A 20,427-nucleotide genomic window follows, 5' to 3' on the forward strand; every position below is an offset into this window, starting at 1 on the left:
TGATGAGTGCTCTCTTAATTTGCATCTTGCGGACTCTATTGTTAAGAAACCCATGGGAAGGATCAATGATGTTCTTATTATTGCAAATAGGAACTATATACCCATGGATTTCATTGTGCTTGATATTGATTGCAATCCGACGTGTCCTATCATTCTTGGTAGACCTTTCCTAAAGACTGTTGGTGCTGTCATCGATATGAAGGAAGGGAATATTAGATTTCAATTTCCATTAAAGAAGGGCATGGAACATTTTCCAAGAAATAAAATAAGATTGCCTTATGAATCCATGATGAGGGCTACATATGGTTTGAGCATGAAAGACGACGATACGTGATTCTATCGCCTTATGCCTAGCTAAGGGCGTTAAACAATAGCGCTTGTTGGGAGGCAACCAAATGAACTTATCTTTGCTTTTTGCTTTCTGTTTTGTTGTGTCCACACCATCATAATTCTGTTATGATTGTGTTTTTTGTGTTTCTTTTTGTGTTTGAGCCAAGTAAAACCTTTATGACTAGTTTTGGTGATGGTTGTTTGATCTTGCTGAAAAAGATAGAAACTTTACGCTCACGAAATTATTTTTCATTCCTATCGAGGAAGAGATTTAGAGTTGACTATTTTTTCTGCGGGTTGATATGAAAATTTCCCAAATTTTCATAATTTTTCAGAATTTTTTAGATACCATAAGTATACGAAGTATACAGACTGCTACAGACTGGTCTGTTTTTCACAGATTCTGTTTTTGTTGTGTTGATTGCTTATATTGATGAAACTATGGATAGTATCGGGGGTTACTAGCCATGGGAAAGTGAGAATACAGTAATATAACACCAATATAAATAGAAATCATGTTTTCTACAGTACCTAAAGAGTTGGTAGTTTGTTTTCTTATACTAAAGATATCACGAGTTTCTGTTTAAGTTTTGTGTTGTGAAGTTTTCATGTTTTGGGTAATGTTCTCATGGACAATGGGATAAAGAGTGGAAAGAGCTCAAGCTTGGGGATTCCCAAGGCATCCCAAGCCAATCCAAGGAAAACAAAAATCCTAAGCTTGGGGATGCCCCGGGAAGGCATCCCCTCTTTCGTCTTCAATCCATCGGTAACATTACTTGGAGCTATATTTTTATTCACCATATGATATGTGTTTTGCTTGGAGCGGCGTGTATTATAGGAGTCTTTTCTTTTTGTTGTGTCACAATCATCCTTGCTGCACAACTTTTTGAGAGATACATGCACACATCGTGAATTTGCTAGAATACTCATTGAGCTTCACTTATATCTTTTGAGTTAGGCAATTTAGCTCGCATGTGCTTCACTTATATCTTTTGAGCTAGATAACTTTGCTCCAGCACTTCACTTAGATATTTTTAGAGCACGACGGTGTCATATTTTGGAGAAATAAGAACTCTCGATCTTCACTTATATCTTTTTGAGAGTGCTCTCTCTAAGTAACTTGGTAGTTGGCTTGTGCTATGAAAGTAGTCCTAAAGATGATAGGCATCCAAAGAGGATATAATAAAACTTCCATATTCATGTGCATTGATTAGTAAAGAGAAGTTTGATTCCTCTCAATTAGTTTTGAGACATGGATATGGTAATATTAGAGTTATGTTAGTAGGGTGTTGTGAATGTAAAAATATTTTTGTTGAAGTTAGTGATTCCCGTAACATGCACGTATGGTGAACCGCTATGTTAGGAAGTCGGAGCATAATTGATTTATTGATTGTCATCCTTTGTGTGGCGGTCGGGAACGCGCGATGGTTAACACCTACCAACCCTTCCCCCAGGAGTATGCGTTTAGCACTTTGTTTCGATTACTAATAAAACTTTCGCAATAAGTATATGAGTTCTTCATGACTAATGTGAGTCCATGGTATAGATGCACTTTCACCTTCCACCATTGCTAGCCTCTCTAGTGCCGCATAACTTTCGTCGGTGCACAAAACCACCATATACCTTCCTCAAAACAGCCACCATACCTACCTATTATGGCCTTTTCATAGCCATTCCGAGGTATATTGCCATACAGCTCCCACCGTTCTGTCTCATGACTTGTGCCGTCACTTTCATATTGCCATTGCATGATCGTAAGATAGCTAGTGAGATGTTTCAATGTCATACGCTAAGCTAGATCGTTGCACATCCAGGTACACTGCCGGAGGCAGTTCCTATAGAGTCATCATTGCTCTAAGTATTGAGTTGTGAGTAAATATAAGTGTGATGATCCTCATTATTAGAGCATTGTCCCATGTGAGGAAATATAAAAAAAAGAGGCCAAAGATGCCCACCCAAAAAAATGAAAAGAGGCCAAAGAGCCCAAATGAAGAAAAGAGAGAAAAAGAGAGAAGGGACAATGCTACTATCTTTTCCACACTTGTGCTTCACCATAGCACCATTTTCTTCATGATAGAGAGTCTCTTGTTTTGTCACCACCATATACTAGTGGGAATCTTCATTATATAACTTGGCTTGTATATTCCAATGATGGGCTTCCTCAAAATTGCCCTAGGTCTTCGTGAGCAAGCAAGTTGGATGCACACCCACTAGTTCTCCTTTTGAGCTTTCACACACTTATAGCTCTAAGTGCATCCGTTGCATGGTAATCCCTACTCATTCACATTGATATCTATTGATGGGCATCTCCATAGCCCGTTGATACGCCGAGTCAATGTGACTATCTCCTCTTTTTTGCCTCATAACCTCCACCACACTCTATTCCACCTATAGTACTATATCCATGGCTCACGCTCATACATTGCATGAGAGTTGAAAAAGGTTTGAGAAAGTAAGAGTGCGAAAAACAATTACTTCGCCAATACCGGGGTTATGCATGATTTAAATTCGTAGTGTGGGGATGATGGAGTATAGCCAGACTATATCATTTTGTAGGGATAACTTTCTTCGGCCTTCTTATTTCAAAAGTTCATGATTACCTTACTAGTTTGCTTGAAGTATTATTATTTTCATGTCAATAGCAAACTATTGTTTTGAATCTTACGGATCTGAACATTCATGTCACGTGAAATAAGTTGCAAAGGACAAATATGTTAGGTAGCATTCCACATAAAAAATTCAGTCTTCATCACTTCCCTGCTCGAGGACGAGCAGGAGTTAAGCTTGGGGATGCTTGATACGTCTCCAACGTATCTATAATTTTTGATGGTTCCGTGCTATTATCTTGTCAACTTTGGATGCTTTGTATGCATTTTTATATCTTTTTTTGGAATAACCTATTAACTCAGTGCCAAGTGCCAGTTCCTGTTTTTTCCGTGTTTTTGAGCTTTTTCATAGGAGAATATTAAACGGAGTCCAAACGTAATAAAACCTCTGGAAATATTTTTTCCGGAACAGAAGATACGCACGGAACTTGAGAACCAAAGCAAAGGGCTCCGGGGGAGGCCACAAGCCCCCTAGCCGCGGCCTGGGGGCGCCTAGCAGGCTTGTGGGCCCCCCGTTGCTCCTTTTCCCTACCTCTACTTCCTATAAATTCCCGAAAAATCTGAAACCATGGGAGAGAGCCATGAAAATACTTTTCCGTCGCCGCAAGCTTCTGTCTCCGCAAGATCCCATCTGGGGCACGTTCTGGTGCGCTGCCGGAGGGGGATTCTGACACGGAGGGCTTCTTCATCAACACCATTGCCTCTCCGATGATGCGTGAGTAGTTCACCACAGACCTTCGGGTCCATAGCTAGTAGCTAGATGGCTTCTTCTCTCTCTTGGATCTCAATACAAAGTTCTCCATGATCTTGATGGAGATCTATCTGATGTAATCTTCTTTTGTGGTGTGTTTGTCGAGATCCGATGAATTGTGGATTTATGACCAGATTATCTATGAATCTTATTTGAGTTTCCTCTGGTCTCTTTATATGCATGATTTCATATCCTTGTAATTCTCTTCGAGTTGTGGGTTTCGTTTGGCCCACTTGATCTATAATTCTTGCAATGGGATAAGTGCTTGGTTTTGGGTTTATAACGTGCGGTGACCTCACCCAGTGACAGAAGGGGTAGCGAGGCACGCATCGTGTTGTTGCCATCAAGGGTAAAAAGGTGGGGTATATATCTATTGCATGAATTTATCCCTCTACATCATGTCATCTTGTTTAAGGCGTTACTCTGTTTGTTATGAACTCAATACACTAGATGCATGCTGGATAGCGGTCGATGTGTGGAGCAATAGTAGTAGATGCAGAAAGTATCGGCCTACTTGTCTCGGACGTGATGCCTATATGTATGATCATTGCCTTAGATATCGTCATGACTTTGCGCGGTTTTATCAATTGCTCGACAGTAATTCGTTCACCCACCGTAATATTTGCTATCATGAGAGAAGCCTCTAGTGAACACTATGGCCCCCGGGTCTACTTCACATCATATTTTCAGCTCTACACTTTTACTTTGTTGCACTTTCCACCTTCAGATCTCACCTTGCAATCAATCGTGAAGGGATTGGCAACCCCTTTGTAGTGTTGGGTGTAAGTTTGTTGTTTTTGCGCAGGTACTTTGAAGACTTGCCTTGATACTCCTACTGGATTGATACCTTGGTTCTCAAACTAAGGGAAATACTTACTGCTACTGTGCTGCATCATCCTTTCCTCTTCGAGGGAAAAACCAACGCAAACTCAAGAGGTAGCAGGGCCTCAAATGCCTGGGCTGACCGGCACCCCTCATATCCAGCCCAAATACGGTGTGGATATGGGGGAGCCTGGGTGTGCCCGAGGAGGCCTGCTGCATCGGGCTGACACCGAGACCCCCCCCCCACGGACTCGTTCGGAAAGCCGACAGTCCGACGGGCACCCCGGCCATTGCCACGGTGTGAATGTCACGTGGTTCCGCTCCGGCTTGCCGCCGAAGGCCATAGATGACTATTTAAGCCGGACGACATCCCTAGCCCTAGCACATCCACCTCATACCTCCCTTCACTGACATCCTAGCCCGTCCTCCTCCTCTCCCCCGCTCTCTGGTATGAGTATGGTCCATCGTAGGATCATCACGTACGCTATGCTCACATCGGAGCGCCAGATGCAGATCGAGGCGGAGATCCATGCTCGACGCGCCGCCCGCATCACTACAAGTCTGACTCGAGACTCGCTGGAGCCAGAGGAGGAGGAGAAGTAGTTGGAGGAGGATTGTGTGGAGGCGATGGATGAGGATGAGTCAGAGGAGGACGAGGTGGACATCCATGCTCTGGTATTGAACATGGTGGAGGCGGAGGCGGAGTTCGCCATCGCCCAAGCCAAGGAGATGGTGGAGCAGCAGGCCATCCTGGATTCTATCCGGGATGAGGACGAGGATGAGGCAGACCACCAGCTCATCCGACAGAGGCAGGCAGAGGTCCACGCCCTCTTCAACAAGCTCGACACAGATATAGAGGTGGAGGAAGCCGAAACGGAGTAGTCAGAGGCGTCGGAAGGGGCGAAGCTACAACTGTTGCATATTTATCCACCGAAGGGCATGTAGATCGTCGGAATCTCTAACGAGGAGTAGTTAGTTTGTATGCACTACGTAGGTTTTTATGTTTGCATGTTTTTTTATGGATTTGAGAATCTAGTATGATATGTCTCGTGTAGTAGCGTTTATTTGAGACATGCCCGGTCACCCCGTGGACGCGCCTGGGCGCGTCCACGTGCACTAACTGGGTGCGCCTCATTTGTTGCCTTTCACATCCACGTCCCTCATATTCGAACCCTCATATCCATACAACCCATGCAACACTACGTAAAGAAAGTAGATCAATATAGTTAATCGGATCGGATTGCATCACCGAACATAAGAAGCATAATTCATGAGAGTTCATCGGCAAATCCAAACTATAAACTACTTAAAATATAAACAAAACTAGGATGAGCAGAGGAAATCACAATTTCCTCCCCGCCCCTTCCCCTTTCGATCGTCCACGTGGTTGTGCCCCTGCTCCATGTAGGCACTGGCATGCAGTGGTGCATCGTCATCGTCGTCATCGGGGCCGGAGGTGGAGGCGTCGTTGTCGTCCTCGTCGGAGCTACATCGCATGCCGAACAGCCTACGGAGCAGGTGGTCCTGCTCCTTCGCGTGGCGGACCACTTTCGCCTTTGTCGCACCCTCTTTCGCTACCTCGCACTCTGAGAACTGGATGGCCAGTCAGAGCGCATCGACATTCTTGCGACGGAGGCAGCACACATCCATCTCCCTCGTCATTAGTGGGCGGCAAAGGACGTCTGCGAGGAGCACGCCCTCGAGGTCGACCGGCGCGCTCGCGGTCGAACGCCACGTGGCCAATGCCTCCCACCTCTCACTCGCTCGATGCTGCTCGTGGTGGGTTGTACGCACCTCAGACTCCGGCGTCCTCGTGTGCCCCGTCCCCGGCACGGACATGAGGACCAACGATGGCTACGCACCGCTTCCGGAGCAGAAGGTGGTGGAGGTGGGCGGCGTACCTGACCTGGAGCGCATCGGCCAGAGAATGAGCGGCTCAAGGTGCATGCCCGGCGGGAAGGGCTGGCGACATCATCGCCGTCCGTCGAAGGGCGACGGGCCCAAAGGAAGAAGATCCACGGCCGCCTCCTTGGTCCTGCAGTGACCGACGCAACGCGATGCGGAGGGCCACCTCCCCCACATCGTTGTTCGATCCGTCAAAGCTGCTTTCGTTGCCGGCCATCGTGTCAGAGGGTGAGGGAATGGAAGTGAAGTGGACGAAGAGTGAAATACCGGATGTCTAGGGTTTCTGGACTATGGTATTTGTAGGGTGTGTGGTGGGCCGAGCTAACATGACGGCGTACCCGGACACGTCCGGCTCCTCCATATCTACCCCATATTTGGGCTGAATACGAAGGTTGCCGGTTAGTCCGGGCAATTGAGGCCCATTTAGAATGTCCATCTAGATCGATTTTTCTTGTCCGGACGTTGAGTGGACGGCCTGCCCGCCATGTATCTATACATACCTGTGGCGCTCATGTACGCAAAGAGTTTTTACCGGTGATTCTCTCACCAATAGCATGCTGCCAGCTCAAAAGGTGTACATTTGTATTCCCATTCTTTTCTATTTAAATCTTCGTATTTCATCTGGCCGGGCCCACCATGCACACGCAAAGGACACACGCAAAAGACTATGACATGCAGATTATCTCTGCTCTCTCTATCTCTAAATCCATCACTTTTTGTTTCCTTTTCACTATTTAGGTTGTTCATATCTTTAAAGCAAAAATTCCGTTTTCAAAACTTTGTATACACTTGAACTCCTGGAGCCAATACCGTTCGAACAAGATCAATCTTGAATACACTCAAATATGTTTAAATTTCAACGTTTGAAATGAGCGAAACCGGCTTTCTAAATATAGTGAAATATGATCTCTGAATTGGGTGGAACCTACTTGTTTTTCATACACATGACACATTTCCGGGTGTGAAATACCTGAAACTTGTTATTCCAGATTTTTAAAAATAGTCATGTAAAACATACAAAACTAATTGTTTCAAACCTTTTTTTTAATTAGTGAAATGACAAGAGAAGTGGAATTGTTTTTTGAATTGAGTTAAATTAGTGTTTTGAAATATTTTAAATCAGTTTTTTTCTTTGAGTGAAATCAATTTTTAAATGAGTGAAATCAGTTTTTCGCACTGATTCAAATCCATTTTGAACTGAAATACGAAAACGAATGACTTCTGTTTTCTCAACTTTGTCAAATTATTTTTCTAAAATGACTGACATTATTTTTTTAGATGAATGAAATCATTTTTTAACATAGTGGAATGAGTGAAATCAAATTTACGAAATTAGTGTAGCTAGTTCTTTCAAACCAATGAAATATGTGTTTTCAAATATGTGAAACCAGTGTATAAATTGAGTTAAATTTGCTTTTCACACGAGCGCAATCTGTTTTCTGACATGAGTGAAATTGTTTCTGTAGATGTGTGAAATATGTTATTTGAAATAAGTGAGACAAATGTTTCAAAAAGGAGCGAATTTAATTTTTTGAAATGAGTGAAATCACCTTTTCGAAATGAGCGAAACCAGTTCTTTGAAATGACTCAAATATGTGTTTTGATACGAGTGAAATCAGTGTTTTAAAATGAATAAAATTTGTTTTCCAAAATGAGTTAAATCTATTTTAGAATGTGTTAATGTATTTTCGAATGACTCAAATTTGTTTTCTTTATTGTGAAATCCGTTTTTTAAGCAAACGAAATGAGTTTTTTGAAATATGTTAAATCCATTTTTTTAAATGCCAAACCGAATGAAACGGTAAAATTCAAACTACGCTAAAATATATTGAATATTGGTCTCGTTTTAAAGATCTTGTTTTTAGGAATTTACATATATAAAAAGATTTTAAAATAAAACATTTATTCAAAAGATACCAATCATTTACTCCCTCCGTTCCTAAATGTAAGTCTTTAAAGAGGTTTCATTAGTGAATTACATACGGATGTATATAGACATACTTTAGAGTGTAGATTCACTCATTTTGCTCCGTATGTAAACTTCTAGTGAAATATCTTAAAAAACTTATATTTAGGAACGGAGAGAGTAGTAGAAAGTAGTAAAATGTTAGTAATATAGGTCGAGTGGTCGGAGAGTACAAATGCATGGCTACATGAAAAAGTTGCGAGGGCATGTTCACGTATTGATCAGATGGTGTCAGGCTAGCATAGAGATGTATTTCAGACCACAAAAATATTTTTGGTTTATTAGTCAAAAGACAATGAGGTAATAGCACTGGGATCCTAGAACTTGCACACAATGTGATAGTTTGATCCTAAAACTAGCAAAGTGCACCTATTTCATCCCAGAACTTGCACCTCTTGTGCACTTTTAGTCCTCAGCCCAATCACAGCGTGCCAAGTGGACAGGTGGGTCAGCTCTGATCGTTTTGCACATAGCCCCCTGCGTTTAACACTAACTAATATAGCTCCAGGCAGTCAACACACATGCATGCATGCCGCTCCGTAGCGTACAGCTCGGAGTCATTCCATGTCTTGATGAGCACGTCACTGACCGGAACAACCCGGTGAGCGAGGTGGCCGTCGGGGTCCTTGCGGCGTGCGCGCCGAGGAAGCTCCTCGCGTCGCTGCCCCGTGGCTCCACGGGCTCCGGTCCGGAAAGTCTGTGCCGCCGGAGAACGCCGTCAGGTAATACGGCTCGTGGGTGGAGGCAGCGCCTGGACCGTCGTAGAGCCAGCTGTAGTGCGGCTCGAGGCAGCGCCTGGACCGTCGTAGAGCCAGCTGCAGTCCGGCTCTCCAGCAATGAGCTTGGCCATCTTTGACGGCTGAGTGATGGTGACCTCCGCCGGCGCGTACTGGAAGAAGTCCGCGGAGGCGGAAGGGAGCATGGAGTGCACGGTGCTGCAGCTCTCGCAGGCGACAGCGTGGGCGTCGTCGTTCATCTCGTCCGTTGACATGCTCGCGAGGTGGCAGTCCTGAGAAGGGGCGCCGGGCCAGACGAGCTGGTTCGCCAGCGAGGTTCTGCGGGGTTCTTCTCCATGCTTTCACCACGGCGGGGAGCGTGGTGGCGCAGGGGTGCCACGCCGCCGTGGCCGCCGTCTGGGCGCACCGCGACCATCCGGACCGCTTCCTGTGACTTGAACATAGAAACTAGAAAGCCATGAAAGGATTGAAATTTGAAAGTTGGAAAGTCCTCTGAATCCTGGTACGATTTCTGTATCTGAGAAGATGCCTGCGATGTCGCCAGATGGTCTACGTCCGGCCCACAAAATAAAATTGGAAACCCCAGGTGGAACTCTCTGTTACGCTGGCGCTTAATTTTGTTTAGCTTAGATATTCCTGCACAAAGGAATTGAGCAGAGTTTTCAAATTCAGTACTTCTACCCTGCATTCCATGCTTCTTGCTACGGCCTGACTGGTTTCATGTTCATTAATCCTTGTTTTGATCTGGGAACTTTTTGCAATTAGGTAACATTGGAGGTGAAAGGGGAGATACAGCTGAAGAACTTGGCTGAGAAACTAGAAGCAGCTGGTGTCGGGCACAAGCTGTGGATAGAGCAGCCCGAGAACATCCCGACTTGCATAGCCACAGCACCCTGCCCAAAGTCACAGGTTGCTTCGTTCTTCAGGAAGCTAAAACTTTGCAAATGATTTTAGAATAGTACCTATCCAGGATGCTGGTCTTGTTGTCGTGGTATGAGATTAGTAGCTTTGGTGCATTGAAGTCACACATTTTGGTCCCATGTTATTGGTGATACCTGTTTCAGTCTTTCATCAACTGATTGTTCCTGTTTAAGAAAGGATGTACTCGTATTGGTATGACAAATAATAGATAATCCATAAGTTTTGTGTTGGATCCACTGCTTGGCACCGTACTGATTGCTTCTGTTCCAGCAATAAGTATAATTGGTTGGATATAGTGATCAGTCAGAATTTACGTCTTCAGTCTTTGATGATCTGGTGACATTTTTAGCCAGCATGTTTTTTTTATGAGGAGCCAGTATGGAGGTAACCTCCTCTACTGTCTTGAGTGTTGAATGCTCAAAGGTATCAATGCAGGTATTTTGGTAAGTAAATGCACTCATATACTATAGGATAAGTTAGAGAGGGAGCATTAAAACTTATGTTGACCAAAGTGAGCAGAAAATATTCGAAACCTCAAAATTTATGTTCATTCAACACATAAAGGATTACATTCCAAACCTCAAACTTTATGTTCATTCAACAGATAAAGGATTACATTCCAAACCTTACAATTTTCTAAAAATCCACTCCACTTACAAACACATTTGTAGTGAGTAAACAAAAATACAGAAGGAAAGTAAAAGCGCCCTTTTTAGTTTCTATGTACATCAATGCCCTATTGTACTACTATACACTACTGTATATATACCTCTTCAGACATATGTATACACCTGCAGAAACAACAGCACCTAGGAGCATTTCATGCGAATATTTGAACAATCATACAAGTTACAAAGTGGACCATCCTTAATGATGCTTGGGCGAATCCCTCCGCGGCGAGAAGAGCCGCCGTGGTGAAAGCATGGAGAAGAACCCCGGAGAACCTCGCTGGAGAACCTGCTAGTCTGGCCCGGCGCCCCTATCTTTGATCAACTGGCTAGCCAACTAGAGGCTTGCTAGGGACAGTGTTTTGTCTATGTATCCACACATGTATATAAGTCTTCATTCAATACAATTATAGCATGGATAATAAACGATTATCTTGATACAGGAATTATAATAATAACTATATTTATTATTGCCTCTAGGGCATAATTCCAACAACACACACTTCATTGCCAGATCCATTTCGTGAGAGAGAACCACCTACTCAAGTGTTGAGACCAAGATATTCCAATCCTATCATATGAAACTTGATATCTAGCCTCCCCAATCTGCTTTCCACCAAATCAACCTATCCTACCCATGCATATTCTGTGAGAGAGTGATTTGTGTTGAGGAGACTATCTTTAGAAGCACAAGAGCAAGGAGTTCATTGATCTACCACATCTATTACCTTTTGGAGGGTGGTGCCTCCTAGATTGGTTAGGTGTCACTTGGGAGCCTCCTACTTCGTGTCGTGGAGTTGAACCAAGATGTTTGTAAGGGCAAGGAGATCGCCTACTTCGTGAAGATCTACCGTGAATAAGGCTAGTCCTTCGTGGACGGAAGCCGTGGTGGAATAGACAACACCGCTTCTTTGTGGACCCTCCGTGGGTAGAGCCCCCCATGGACTCTCGCAGTCATTACCCTCCATGGGTTGAAATCTTCATTAACATGGACGTACAGCGCCACCTATCGGAACCATGCCAAAATTTGTCGTGTAAACGTCATGCGTTTGATCTCCCTACCTTACTCCTCTACTTTACACTTGCATGTGTTTATTTTCCGCTGCTATACTATTAGAATTGCATGTGTAGGGTGTACTTGACCTGTTATAACTGTCGTAGTTGCCTCTCAAGTAAAATTGGGAAAAGGGAAAATTATCTTGTCAAGTAGTCTAATCACCCCCCTCTAGACATACTTTCGATCCTACAGCCCTCCAACAACCATTGCTCACCGAGAAGGTTCAAATAGGCATTGCAATCACCAAAAACCTGTCCTTCATCATTGCTAGCCATGTTTCCTACGATTAAATCTTGTCAATTAATTCTAGACCTAATAAAATGAATAATGACATAAAAAGGCCTATGTTTTGCAGGAACGTTGATTCATTCCCGGTGCGGCAAATCCCGGACACTCGATATGTCCTAGTTTGTAGCACAAGTCATGCCGATATTCACGGAAAATTTCGGCATGACCTTTGCTAGAAAGTGGACAAATCGAGCACCTGAAATTTGTCGGAACGGAAATGAATCAACATTCCGGCAAAACATAGGCCACTCGGCTTCATTCCCTGGAAAAAACAAAAGGCCACTTGGGCACAATCGAACCACTTCAATGTTGCATATAACACGACCACTTAAGAATATGTACATGAGCAACTACAAAAGTAGATAAACATGAGCAAACACAGTTGAGGAATTTGCATGTAACATGACCACTTCAAATTTGCATCTCCTAGTGTTTGACACTTCAAGAAAATCTACACAAATCTCATGCTCTCTCAAACTCAATTCAAGAAACAAATATAGATGGATGAACCCTAGAAACCTAGAACCCTTACATATATTTAGTTAAGTACTTAAGCATATACAAATTTAGTATAACCTTGGTCGTGTGATTCAAGCAATTGAGTTTGTGTTCGTTACTAAGCCAATGATGGTACTTGTACAAAGGAAAGGATATTGGTTGGAGCACATACACACATCTCCAATCGCAACATCATATTTTCCTCTAATTCAACTTGGTCACTTGCATGCATCCACTTTAATCAAATATATGACATATAACTCATCATCATCTTACTCATTTAATAACATACACACATGTCCAAATAGACTTAATTCAATATCGGTTATCTTTCGGTTAGTCGAGGCTTTCCTTAAATAACTCTCATATCTCATGATGTATATATATATATATCTTGGTGGACACTTTCTCACACTAATAGTTCGACCGTCAATGATGGGCGCTTCTCCTATCCTCTCCTTGCGCATTATACCAAGGTGTATATCGGAAGAAGAGAAGAAGGAGGAAGCGCCCCCACGACGACAGTCGGGATTCCTTAATCAAGAACACACATGAAAGTCATACAAGGAGCAACGACAAACCGAAAGATAACCGATATTATCACTAATACATATCGAATATTATCATATAATGTCACTAATACAAATCCAATTGACGTCTCACGGCGCAGGCGATGGCAACCCAAAGATAAGGAACCAACACCGGATCATAGCTCGGGTGATATCCTTTAAGAACCTCTCAGGTATTGGAGAACCTGGCATCCTACACAGTCATGTAGTGACGGACGTGCTCGTCCTCCTCCGTGACACGGCGATGTACCACCTTCGTTGGGACCGGCTCCCTCGACATTGATAGTGGCCCACGCGACCGCCACCAAAGAATATCCGGGTCAACAACGAGACCCAAATTCCTCACCAAGGTGCGCGCCTCGGAAGGTAGCACCTCCCAGTGTCAGCCCAACGGAGCCCAGTCTCGGACATGGCACCTATCAAGCAGGCTCTCGCCGACCACTCGACGACGAGGATGCGGGCCGGGCATCATCAACGTCGAGACAAATTCCTTTGAGAAAATGTTCTTATTGTTTAATGTTTTAGTTTCTAGTTATCATTTGTACAACAATCATCTCATTTGAATTTAGCTAGCGCCCACTACCTATTTTTCTCAACATGCAGGTATGACACCAAATATACAATAATAAAACACAATATATATATTTTGCAAATATTTCCACAACAATGTTCGGGGCAGCAGCTAGTACCTAGCAAGAATCCTAGCAAGAAGCCTAGGCATGGGGATGTCTCACCACAGGGTTGGGGTCGGTGTCGGGGTCGGGGCAGGGGTCAAGGTCGCCGGGGTCGAGGTTGCGGTTGGTGTCGCGGCCGGGGTCGAGGTCGAGGTCGGGTTTGGGGCCGGGGGCGAGGTCGCCGAGGAGGACCCGCGACGGCGGCAACGCAGAGTGAAGGGAAGAGAGTGAGGAGGGGGAAAGGTAGGGAGTGAGGGGCGGGGCGACGACGCAGAGTGGAGAGGGAGAGAGTGAGGAGGCGAAGAGGGAGGGAGTAAGGGGCGGGGCGGCGGCGCAGAGTGGAGAGGGAGAGAGTGAGGAGGGGAAGAGGGAGGGAGTAAGGGGCGGGGCGACGGCGCAGAGTGGAGAGGAAGGGAATGAGGGGCGGCGGCGGCGGCGCAGAGTGTGGAGAGGGAGAGAGTGAGAGAGAGGGGCGTGCATGGGCGACAAAGATGATAAGTGCACGCCTCACTTAGCAGTAGCGCGGGTCGGACAAACGCGCTACTGCTATTTTTTAGCAGTAGCCCCGGTATCTCGGGCGCGCTACTACTATTCATTTAGCAATAGCGCTGGTGTGTGGGGCGCTACTACTAAATCTAGCATGTGGGAAATGGTGGGGCAATATTAGTAGTAGAGTGTTTCTTCAAACAACGCTACTGCTAAGTATTTATCAGTAGCGACTATAGTAGACACGCACTATTGATATGTAGTAGTAGCGTCCTCTTTTATCCAGCGCTAGTGCTGATGTTCTGTGTATAAGGTTTTTTCTAGTAGTGGGTGCTAACATTATTTTCTGTTGCCAAAGAGGTTCACATACCACTTTTATGTGTGAAAAACTAATAATGTAGTTCTTGATTATTTTTCAAGGGTGTACTATGATGTTTTGCTCCGATTTACTCCCTTCGTCCCATAATAACGTTCTTATATTATAAGACGGAGCAGAGTATATCCCATTGCAACATAGTAGAAAAAGAGAAAAAAGGTATTGATGCGGGGCGAGTTTGGCTAGCGGCCAGAAACCCTAGCCGCCACCATCAAGAGAGCCAACTTTCCGGCGGCTCTCCTCCGCCGACGACCTCTTGGTCGTCAGTGTGAGGGGAGTTACCAAACCTCACGCGTGCGGATCGTTTTTTGCTTTAGGTTTTAGGCCCCTAGTAGCTTAGGTTTTTGGACCGTCCGACGTCATGGCTTCGACGACGACGATGCTGGATAAAGAAGCTCCATATTCTTCTCCAGCAAGGCGATCATCTCTATGACCGTGATGGATTTGGGAGCCAATCTGTTCAAGCTCGGATATCCTGGCAGTGACGACATCCTTGTGATGGACTTGTGTCATTGGGCTTTACTGTTGCCACAACGTGTGCTCCAACATCACCGTGAAGCTTAGGATGTAATCCAGGAGCGGATGCACATTGTGATCTGCATATACGACATTTGAAAGACGGAACATGTGTTAGGTTCGTGGTTGATGGCATGTGCGGCATGTTGCTCGTTCTGATTCGTTCAACGACAATGGTTCGTCTTTGGTGAGCCACTTTGGAGGTCCGCAAAGCTGCATATCATCGATGGAGCCACATCAAACTCAGATGAGGAGGCGATCCGTAATATATTTTTTGATGGCGGCTATGGTGGTGCCGGAGACAGGTGGGCGTTGGTGTCAAGCTTAGCAATGTTGTGCTATCTTTTCAGTTTTGTCATGGCGGTCATTACATGGAGTGTAATTTAATCTTTCTGATATGAATGAGACACATATTACCATGTAAAAAAAAAGTTAAGCCCTCAAGTGAATGCAAAACATTCATAATGAGAAATGTTTTCTTCCGGCGCAAAAAATAAAGAAAGAAAGAAATGTTTTCTTGGAGAGCAGGGCAAGAAGTAAAAATAAATAAAATCGGCATGCCCGTAGCGACCGCGATCACCCGCTGGCTCATTCCCATCCAGTAACCAACCCGTCCAGCCCACCACGAGCCCACCAGATATTTTCCTCCCAAACCCTGAGATATTTTGGAAGCCTGGTGCGCCGCACCACAAAACCCTAGCCGCCTCCGCCCCCTCTCCTCTTAAACCCCAGCCCCCCCTCCCCCTCTCCCATTCCCCCCTCCCCCGCCGTCTCGTCTCGCCCCAAGCTCGTCCCTCCCGAGGTACGCGCGCCGCCACCCTCTCTCCCCCGTCCCTCTCCGCCCGATCTCGCCGCTGCCCGGCGGATCTGCCCGCGATCCGTCGCCCTCTTCCGCTAGATTGTTCGTCACTTGGTGTTCATCGGTGGAGGAACGGGGAATTTTTCGCTGCCTGTTCTCCGATCTCTGAATCTTGTGGGTCTAGGTGTTAGAGATTAGCTGCTGCGTTCGATTTCCTTCGTCTTTTGTTGGATTATTTCGGGGCTCGTCGTCATGGTGCTACGGGTTGCAGGCTTCGGAGGGGAACTGCGGGGTTCCATGGTTAGCTGGGATCTCCGCCTGAATTAGGCGGGGTGTTCTGATCTGTTAGATTAACCTGTTATATGATGCATATATCGTGTTTCCACGAAGTCTGGTCCAGTAAAAACTTACTATTTTTTCCTTCTACGAGTACAAATTTGTGCCACGCGTAGTTGCCTTGTATGACCTGTTTGTCCCCTCGGTTCTTTCTCCTTTGCTGATGATTTATCTTGTTCGGTGCAGGTTAGTCTTATTCCATGGCGGCCCTCATCAAGCTCGGAAGCCTTCTTAGGCAGAGTGCTTTCGCGAGCAGCGCATCGACAGGCTCGGCTCCTGCCCTGTTCAACGCTGCCCGTTTCATGTGCGCCGGCCAGTCTGGTCCTAGCTCCAAGCTTTTCGTCGGTGGTGAGCTTTCTTGCCTCGCTTTGCTTGTACTGTATGTTCATAACCTTGTATATAGAACCAGGATTTAGTTTTATTTATCAGGTCTCGCCTGGGGTACTGATGATCACTCGCTCAAGGAGGCGTTTCAAAGCTTCGGAGAGGTCACCGAAGGTCAGTTTATATCCTTAACCCGCACAAGACATTTTTTCTGCTATCTGTACAATAGTACTACATGGTATTAGCTGCTTGTTCTGGTATGGTTCAGGTTAATGTTGTACTTACTGTTTCAAGATCTAAATGTTCAGCAGTGAATAGAATCTGCTTGACTGCTGGTTATAATAATGCTTTTCAGGTTATCTTGTACGTATTTACAGCTTCATAATCATTGTCTTTCGTCTCGCAGCACGTGTCATCACTGACAGAGAGACTGGAAGGTCTAGAGGGTTTGGTTTTGTGAGCTTTGCGAGTGAAGAGGATGCAGGAAATGCCGCCAAAGGCATGGACGGTCAGGTGAGTCAAAACCAGATTCCCAGACACTTGGGCTCTTCTACTTCAGAATATAGTTTACTTCTCTACCAATTAGATGCTGATTAGGGTTTGATAGGGTTCACCATGTTAATTATTGCTTCAATGTTCAGTGCCTGCCTTCAGCCAATTGCCTACATCTGATATCTATGCTTATGCTTCACTGCCTTCTACTGGATCTAATGCCCTTCCAATACTTGCAGGAGCTTGGGGGAAGGAACGTCCGTGTGAACTTTGCCAATGAGAGACCTTCTGGTGGCGGTGGCTTCCGTGCTGGTGGTGGCGGTGGCTATGGAGGTGGTGGCGGCGGCTATGGCGGTGGTGGCGGCTATGGTGGTGGTGGAGGACGTGATTATGGTGGTGGTGGAGGACGTGATTCCTTCTAAGAACGGCACCGACTATCAGAATTTGAAATAACGAGCTTTTAGGACAGTGTCTTGATTATGTGGAACCTACGTTATGTCTGTCTTATCATCTGTGATCGTTGAACTCAATAGGGGCAGAGATCTGGTTCTATGGTATTTTTGTTTTTGGTTTGTTTCTTGTCTTGGATGATACAACAGTAAAATCGTGCTTGCTGCTTCGAGACTCGGATGATTCTCTAGGAAGTTCATGCATTTTGCCGTATGTTGCATTGTGTACTTGTAGTAATGGTTGCAGATTAACGTGTGATCATAAATTCTTAGTATTATGCTTCCTCGTCCTGTTCCAAGCTTGTAATGTATCCTGCCTGAAGTTACAAAAACGCAATACCCAGTTTTTGGGTTCAAAACCGTGAAATAGATTTTGCTAACTGGAGCTGCAGATTCTAGCCAACTTATGGATTAGGATTAGTAGAAGCTCTATTAGGCTGGTCCGTCATGCTACTATCATAAGTAGTACTCCTTCTGTCCCAAAATTCTTTAAATTTGTATTCATATCTAGTCACTGGTGTCCTAAAAACGATACATGCATAGTCACTCATCTCCTTTCTCTAAACTCTATGAATTAAATATGGTGTGGAACTCAAGGAGGGAGTATGGAAATGCAGGTAAATTTAACTATGCCTCTCAACCGCGACGGAGGGAGTACTACTTCTATATGCACGTAGCGTGAATGTTATTTTTTAACTTATTTTATAACCAATTAATAACCACCTAGGTTGTAGAGAATTTTATACACGCCTTTTAAATCGTCTACTTTTATATGCGCATAGCGTGAATGTTATTTTTTAACTCATTTTATAACCAATTAATATCCACCTAGGTTCTAGAAAATTTTATACACGCCTTTTAAATCGTGACGAAGGAAGTATAATACTAGTATATAATACTATGCATTAAGGATGTAAGATCATACATTATTATCATATGTATAATGCTAGTATATGATACTTTCCATTACAATAAACCTTTATATTTTGCTGAGGCATCGTCCTGATCAAATCGACCTCGCACTTGGCATCTACTGCCTGGTTTCTATGTTTTTCTAAGATTTTAATAAAAAATATGTATGAAGTAAAATAAGTGAGCCTACACTGTAAATACGTGTATATATATGCCCTTCATAAGAACTTTCGGGAGTATCTTCATTTTTCTTGTATGGCCCGACCAAATCGATTTGGCACTTGCCATGCATCTTTATTGTTCAACTTTTAAGTCAATCAGTCAACTAGGCGTATATATATTTATCTTATTGTTCTCGTTGATAAAAATTATACTACCTTCGTCACAGTTTAAAAGACACGTATACGTAGATTATTAATTTGACTTATATAAAATCGATTGCTTAATATAAAAATTATATTATTAGAAAATAAAACATGTAATATTTTTAATAAATATATATTTATTATTAAGTTGATCAAATTAACGACCTAAATACACGTAACTTATAAATTGAGATGGAGGAAGCAATAGTAATAATAATTCTGTCCTTCCATATTTCGGTGGCCCTTTTTAGTCAAAGAAGAACCGAGGCTTCATAACTAGGAGCACTATTTGTCAGTCTGCCATCAAAGCTTGTTAGCACTAAACAACTGGGACCCGTTGGGTAATAAGTGTCGTTCGTCTCGACACATAATAACGCTATTAAAGGAAAAAATCCAATCGAACATTGCGAAGTTGAAGTGGCCAGTATAATAAACACACGCCTGTTCATCTCCCGGGATAAAAAAAACACGAGGCCGTTTTGGCCATTGGCGAGCTGACGGTGATTTTCTCTGAATGTAACGGTGGTGGTGGACGCGTGTGCACCGACGGACGTTTAATAGGCGATTCCGTGGCAATGCGATTTGCACTGACGAGGCGGTAAACCCTACACATATATATTATATATATATACACACGGCAGGAGCGCTGCCGTCGCAAACAGAGCGGGGCTCGAGAAACAGAGCAGGCGCCATGGATCCGCCGCAACCACCACACCACCACCACCGGCTCCACCTCCGCCTCGACCGCGGCCACCACCACCGCATCCACATCCACATCCACCTCCGCCACCACGCCGCCCACCTCCTCCCCGCCGCCGCCCCATGTGCCCACCACCACCACCAGCACACATCGGTTCCTCCTCCCCACCCGCTCCCCCGCCCGCCGACCGCGGCGGAAGGACCCCTCGCCGTGCCGCAGGGAGAGGCGGCGGGGGACGCGGAGGTTCCGGCGCCGCGGGCGGAGCGAGGGGAGGAAGTTTACCTCGTCGGGCAGGAGGAGGAGTGGGGGGATGAGGAGGAGGAGCCGGTGTTCGTCCTGACGGAGGAGTGGGCCGAGTTCTTCGCCAAGGCCGACGCCAAGAGGAGGCTGGGTAAAAGTCGCCTTGTTCTCTCTCGCTAGTTTTCTCCCCAATCGGTGATGCGTGTTCGATGCCTCGGTGTGACTTGTGTGTCTGCCAACTCTGTTGGTTCTGCCTGCAGCCAAGCAGCAGCAGAAGAAGAACCGGAACAAATAGGAGCGCCGGCCGTTCGGGAGACTCGCGGCGCAGACGACGGTGGTGGAGACGGAGACCGGACAGGCACCCGGCTTACCGGAGCTTATATACATGATACTTCGATCTTTATAACTGTAGGAGAGAAGGCATTTTGCGAGAGGGGATGGCATGGCAGTGTTCAAAGTACATCTTGTTCAGCGGGCACCGTTCACAGTATGCTCGATGCTCTGTGTTGAGAACTTTTGTTTCGAAAGAGGGAGCTTTGGTCTTGCCTTTTAAGACACCCAAACGGAATTCCATATCCGATAATCATCATAAAGGGAAACAGTATTTCTGCGTGTAACAGCACGTTTGTTTTCTTGGTTT

General features: G+C 45.0%; 3 protein-coding genes across 3 annotated transcripts; all 3 read left to right on the forward strand.

Moving 5' to 3' along the window:
• The first annotated feature begins 9,246 nt into the window (after window positions 1-9,246).
• On the forward strand, window positions 9,247-10,180 carry LOC123442063 (putative peptidyl-tRNA hydrolase PTRHD1). Its single transcript, XM_045118178.1, has 4 exons — window positions 9,247-9,338; window positions 9,388-9,546; window positions 9,643-9,664; window positions 9,883-10,180. The coding sequence occupies exons 1-4, from the start codon at window positions 9,247-9,249 to the stop codon at window positions 10,063-10,065; spliced, it is 456 nt and encodes a 151-aa protein (XP_044974113.1). The 3' UTR covers window positions 10,066-10,180.
• A 5,724-nt stretch (window positions 10,181-15,904) lies between these two features.
• On the forward strand, window positions 15,905-17,848 carry LOC123445204 (glycine-rich RNA-binding protein 4, mitochondrial-like). Its single transcript, XM_045122161.1, has 5 exons — window positions 15,905-15,972; window positions 16,492-16,653; window positions 16,735-16,803; window positions 17,036-17,142; window positions 17,361-17,848. Exons 2-5 carry the CDS (start codon window positions 16,506-16,508, stop codon window positions 17,541-17,543), a joined length of 507 nt encoding a protein of 168 aa, XP_044978096.1. The 5' UTR covers window positions 15,905-15,972; window positions 16,492-16,505; the 3' UTR covers window positions 17,544-17,848.
• A 1,433-nt stretch (window positions 17,849-19,281) lies between these two features.
• LOC123445206 (proline-rich protein 7-like) lies at window positions 19,282-20,404 on the forward strand. Its single transcript, XM_045122162.1, has 2 exons — window positions 19,282-19,938; window positions 20,048-20,404. The coding sequence occupies exons 1-2, from the start codon at window positions 19,539-19,541 to the stop codon at window positions 20,080-20,082; spliced, it is 435 nt and encodes a 144-aa protein (XP_044978097.1). The 5' UTR covers window positions 19,282-19,538; the 3' UTR covers window positions 20,083-20,404.
• Window positions 20,405-20,427: the final 23 nt, after the last annotated feature.

Source organism: Hordeum vulgare, chromosome 3H (genome assembly GCF_904849725.1).
Source record: "Hordeum vulgare subsp. vulgare chromosome 3H, MorexV3_pseudomolecules_assembly, whole genome shotgun sequence".
Classification (NCBI taxonomy): domain Eukaryota; kingdom Viridiplantae; phylum Streptophyta; class Magnoliopsida; order Poales; family Poaceae; genus Hordeum; species Hordeum vulgare.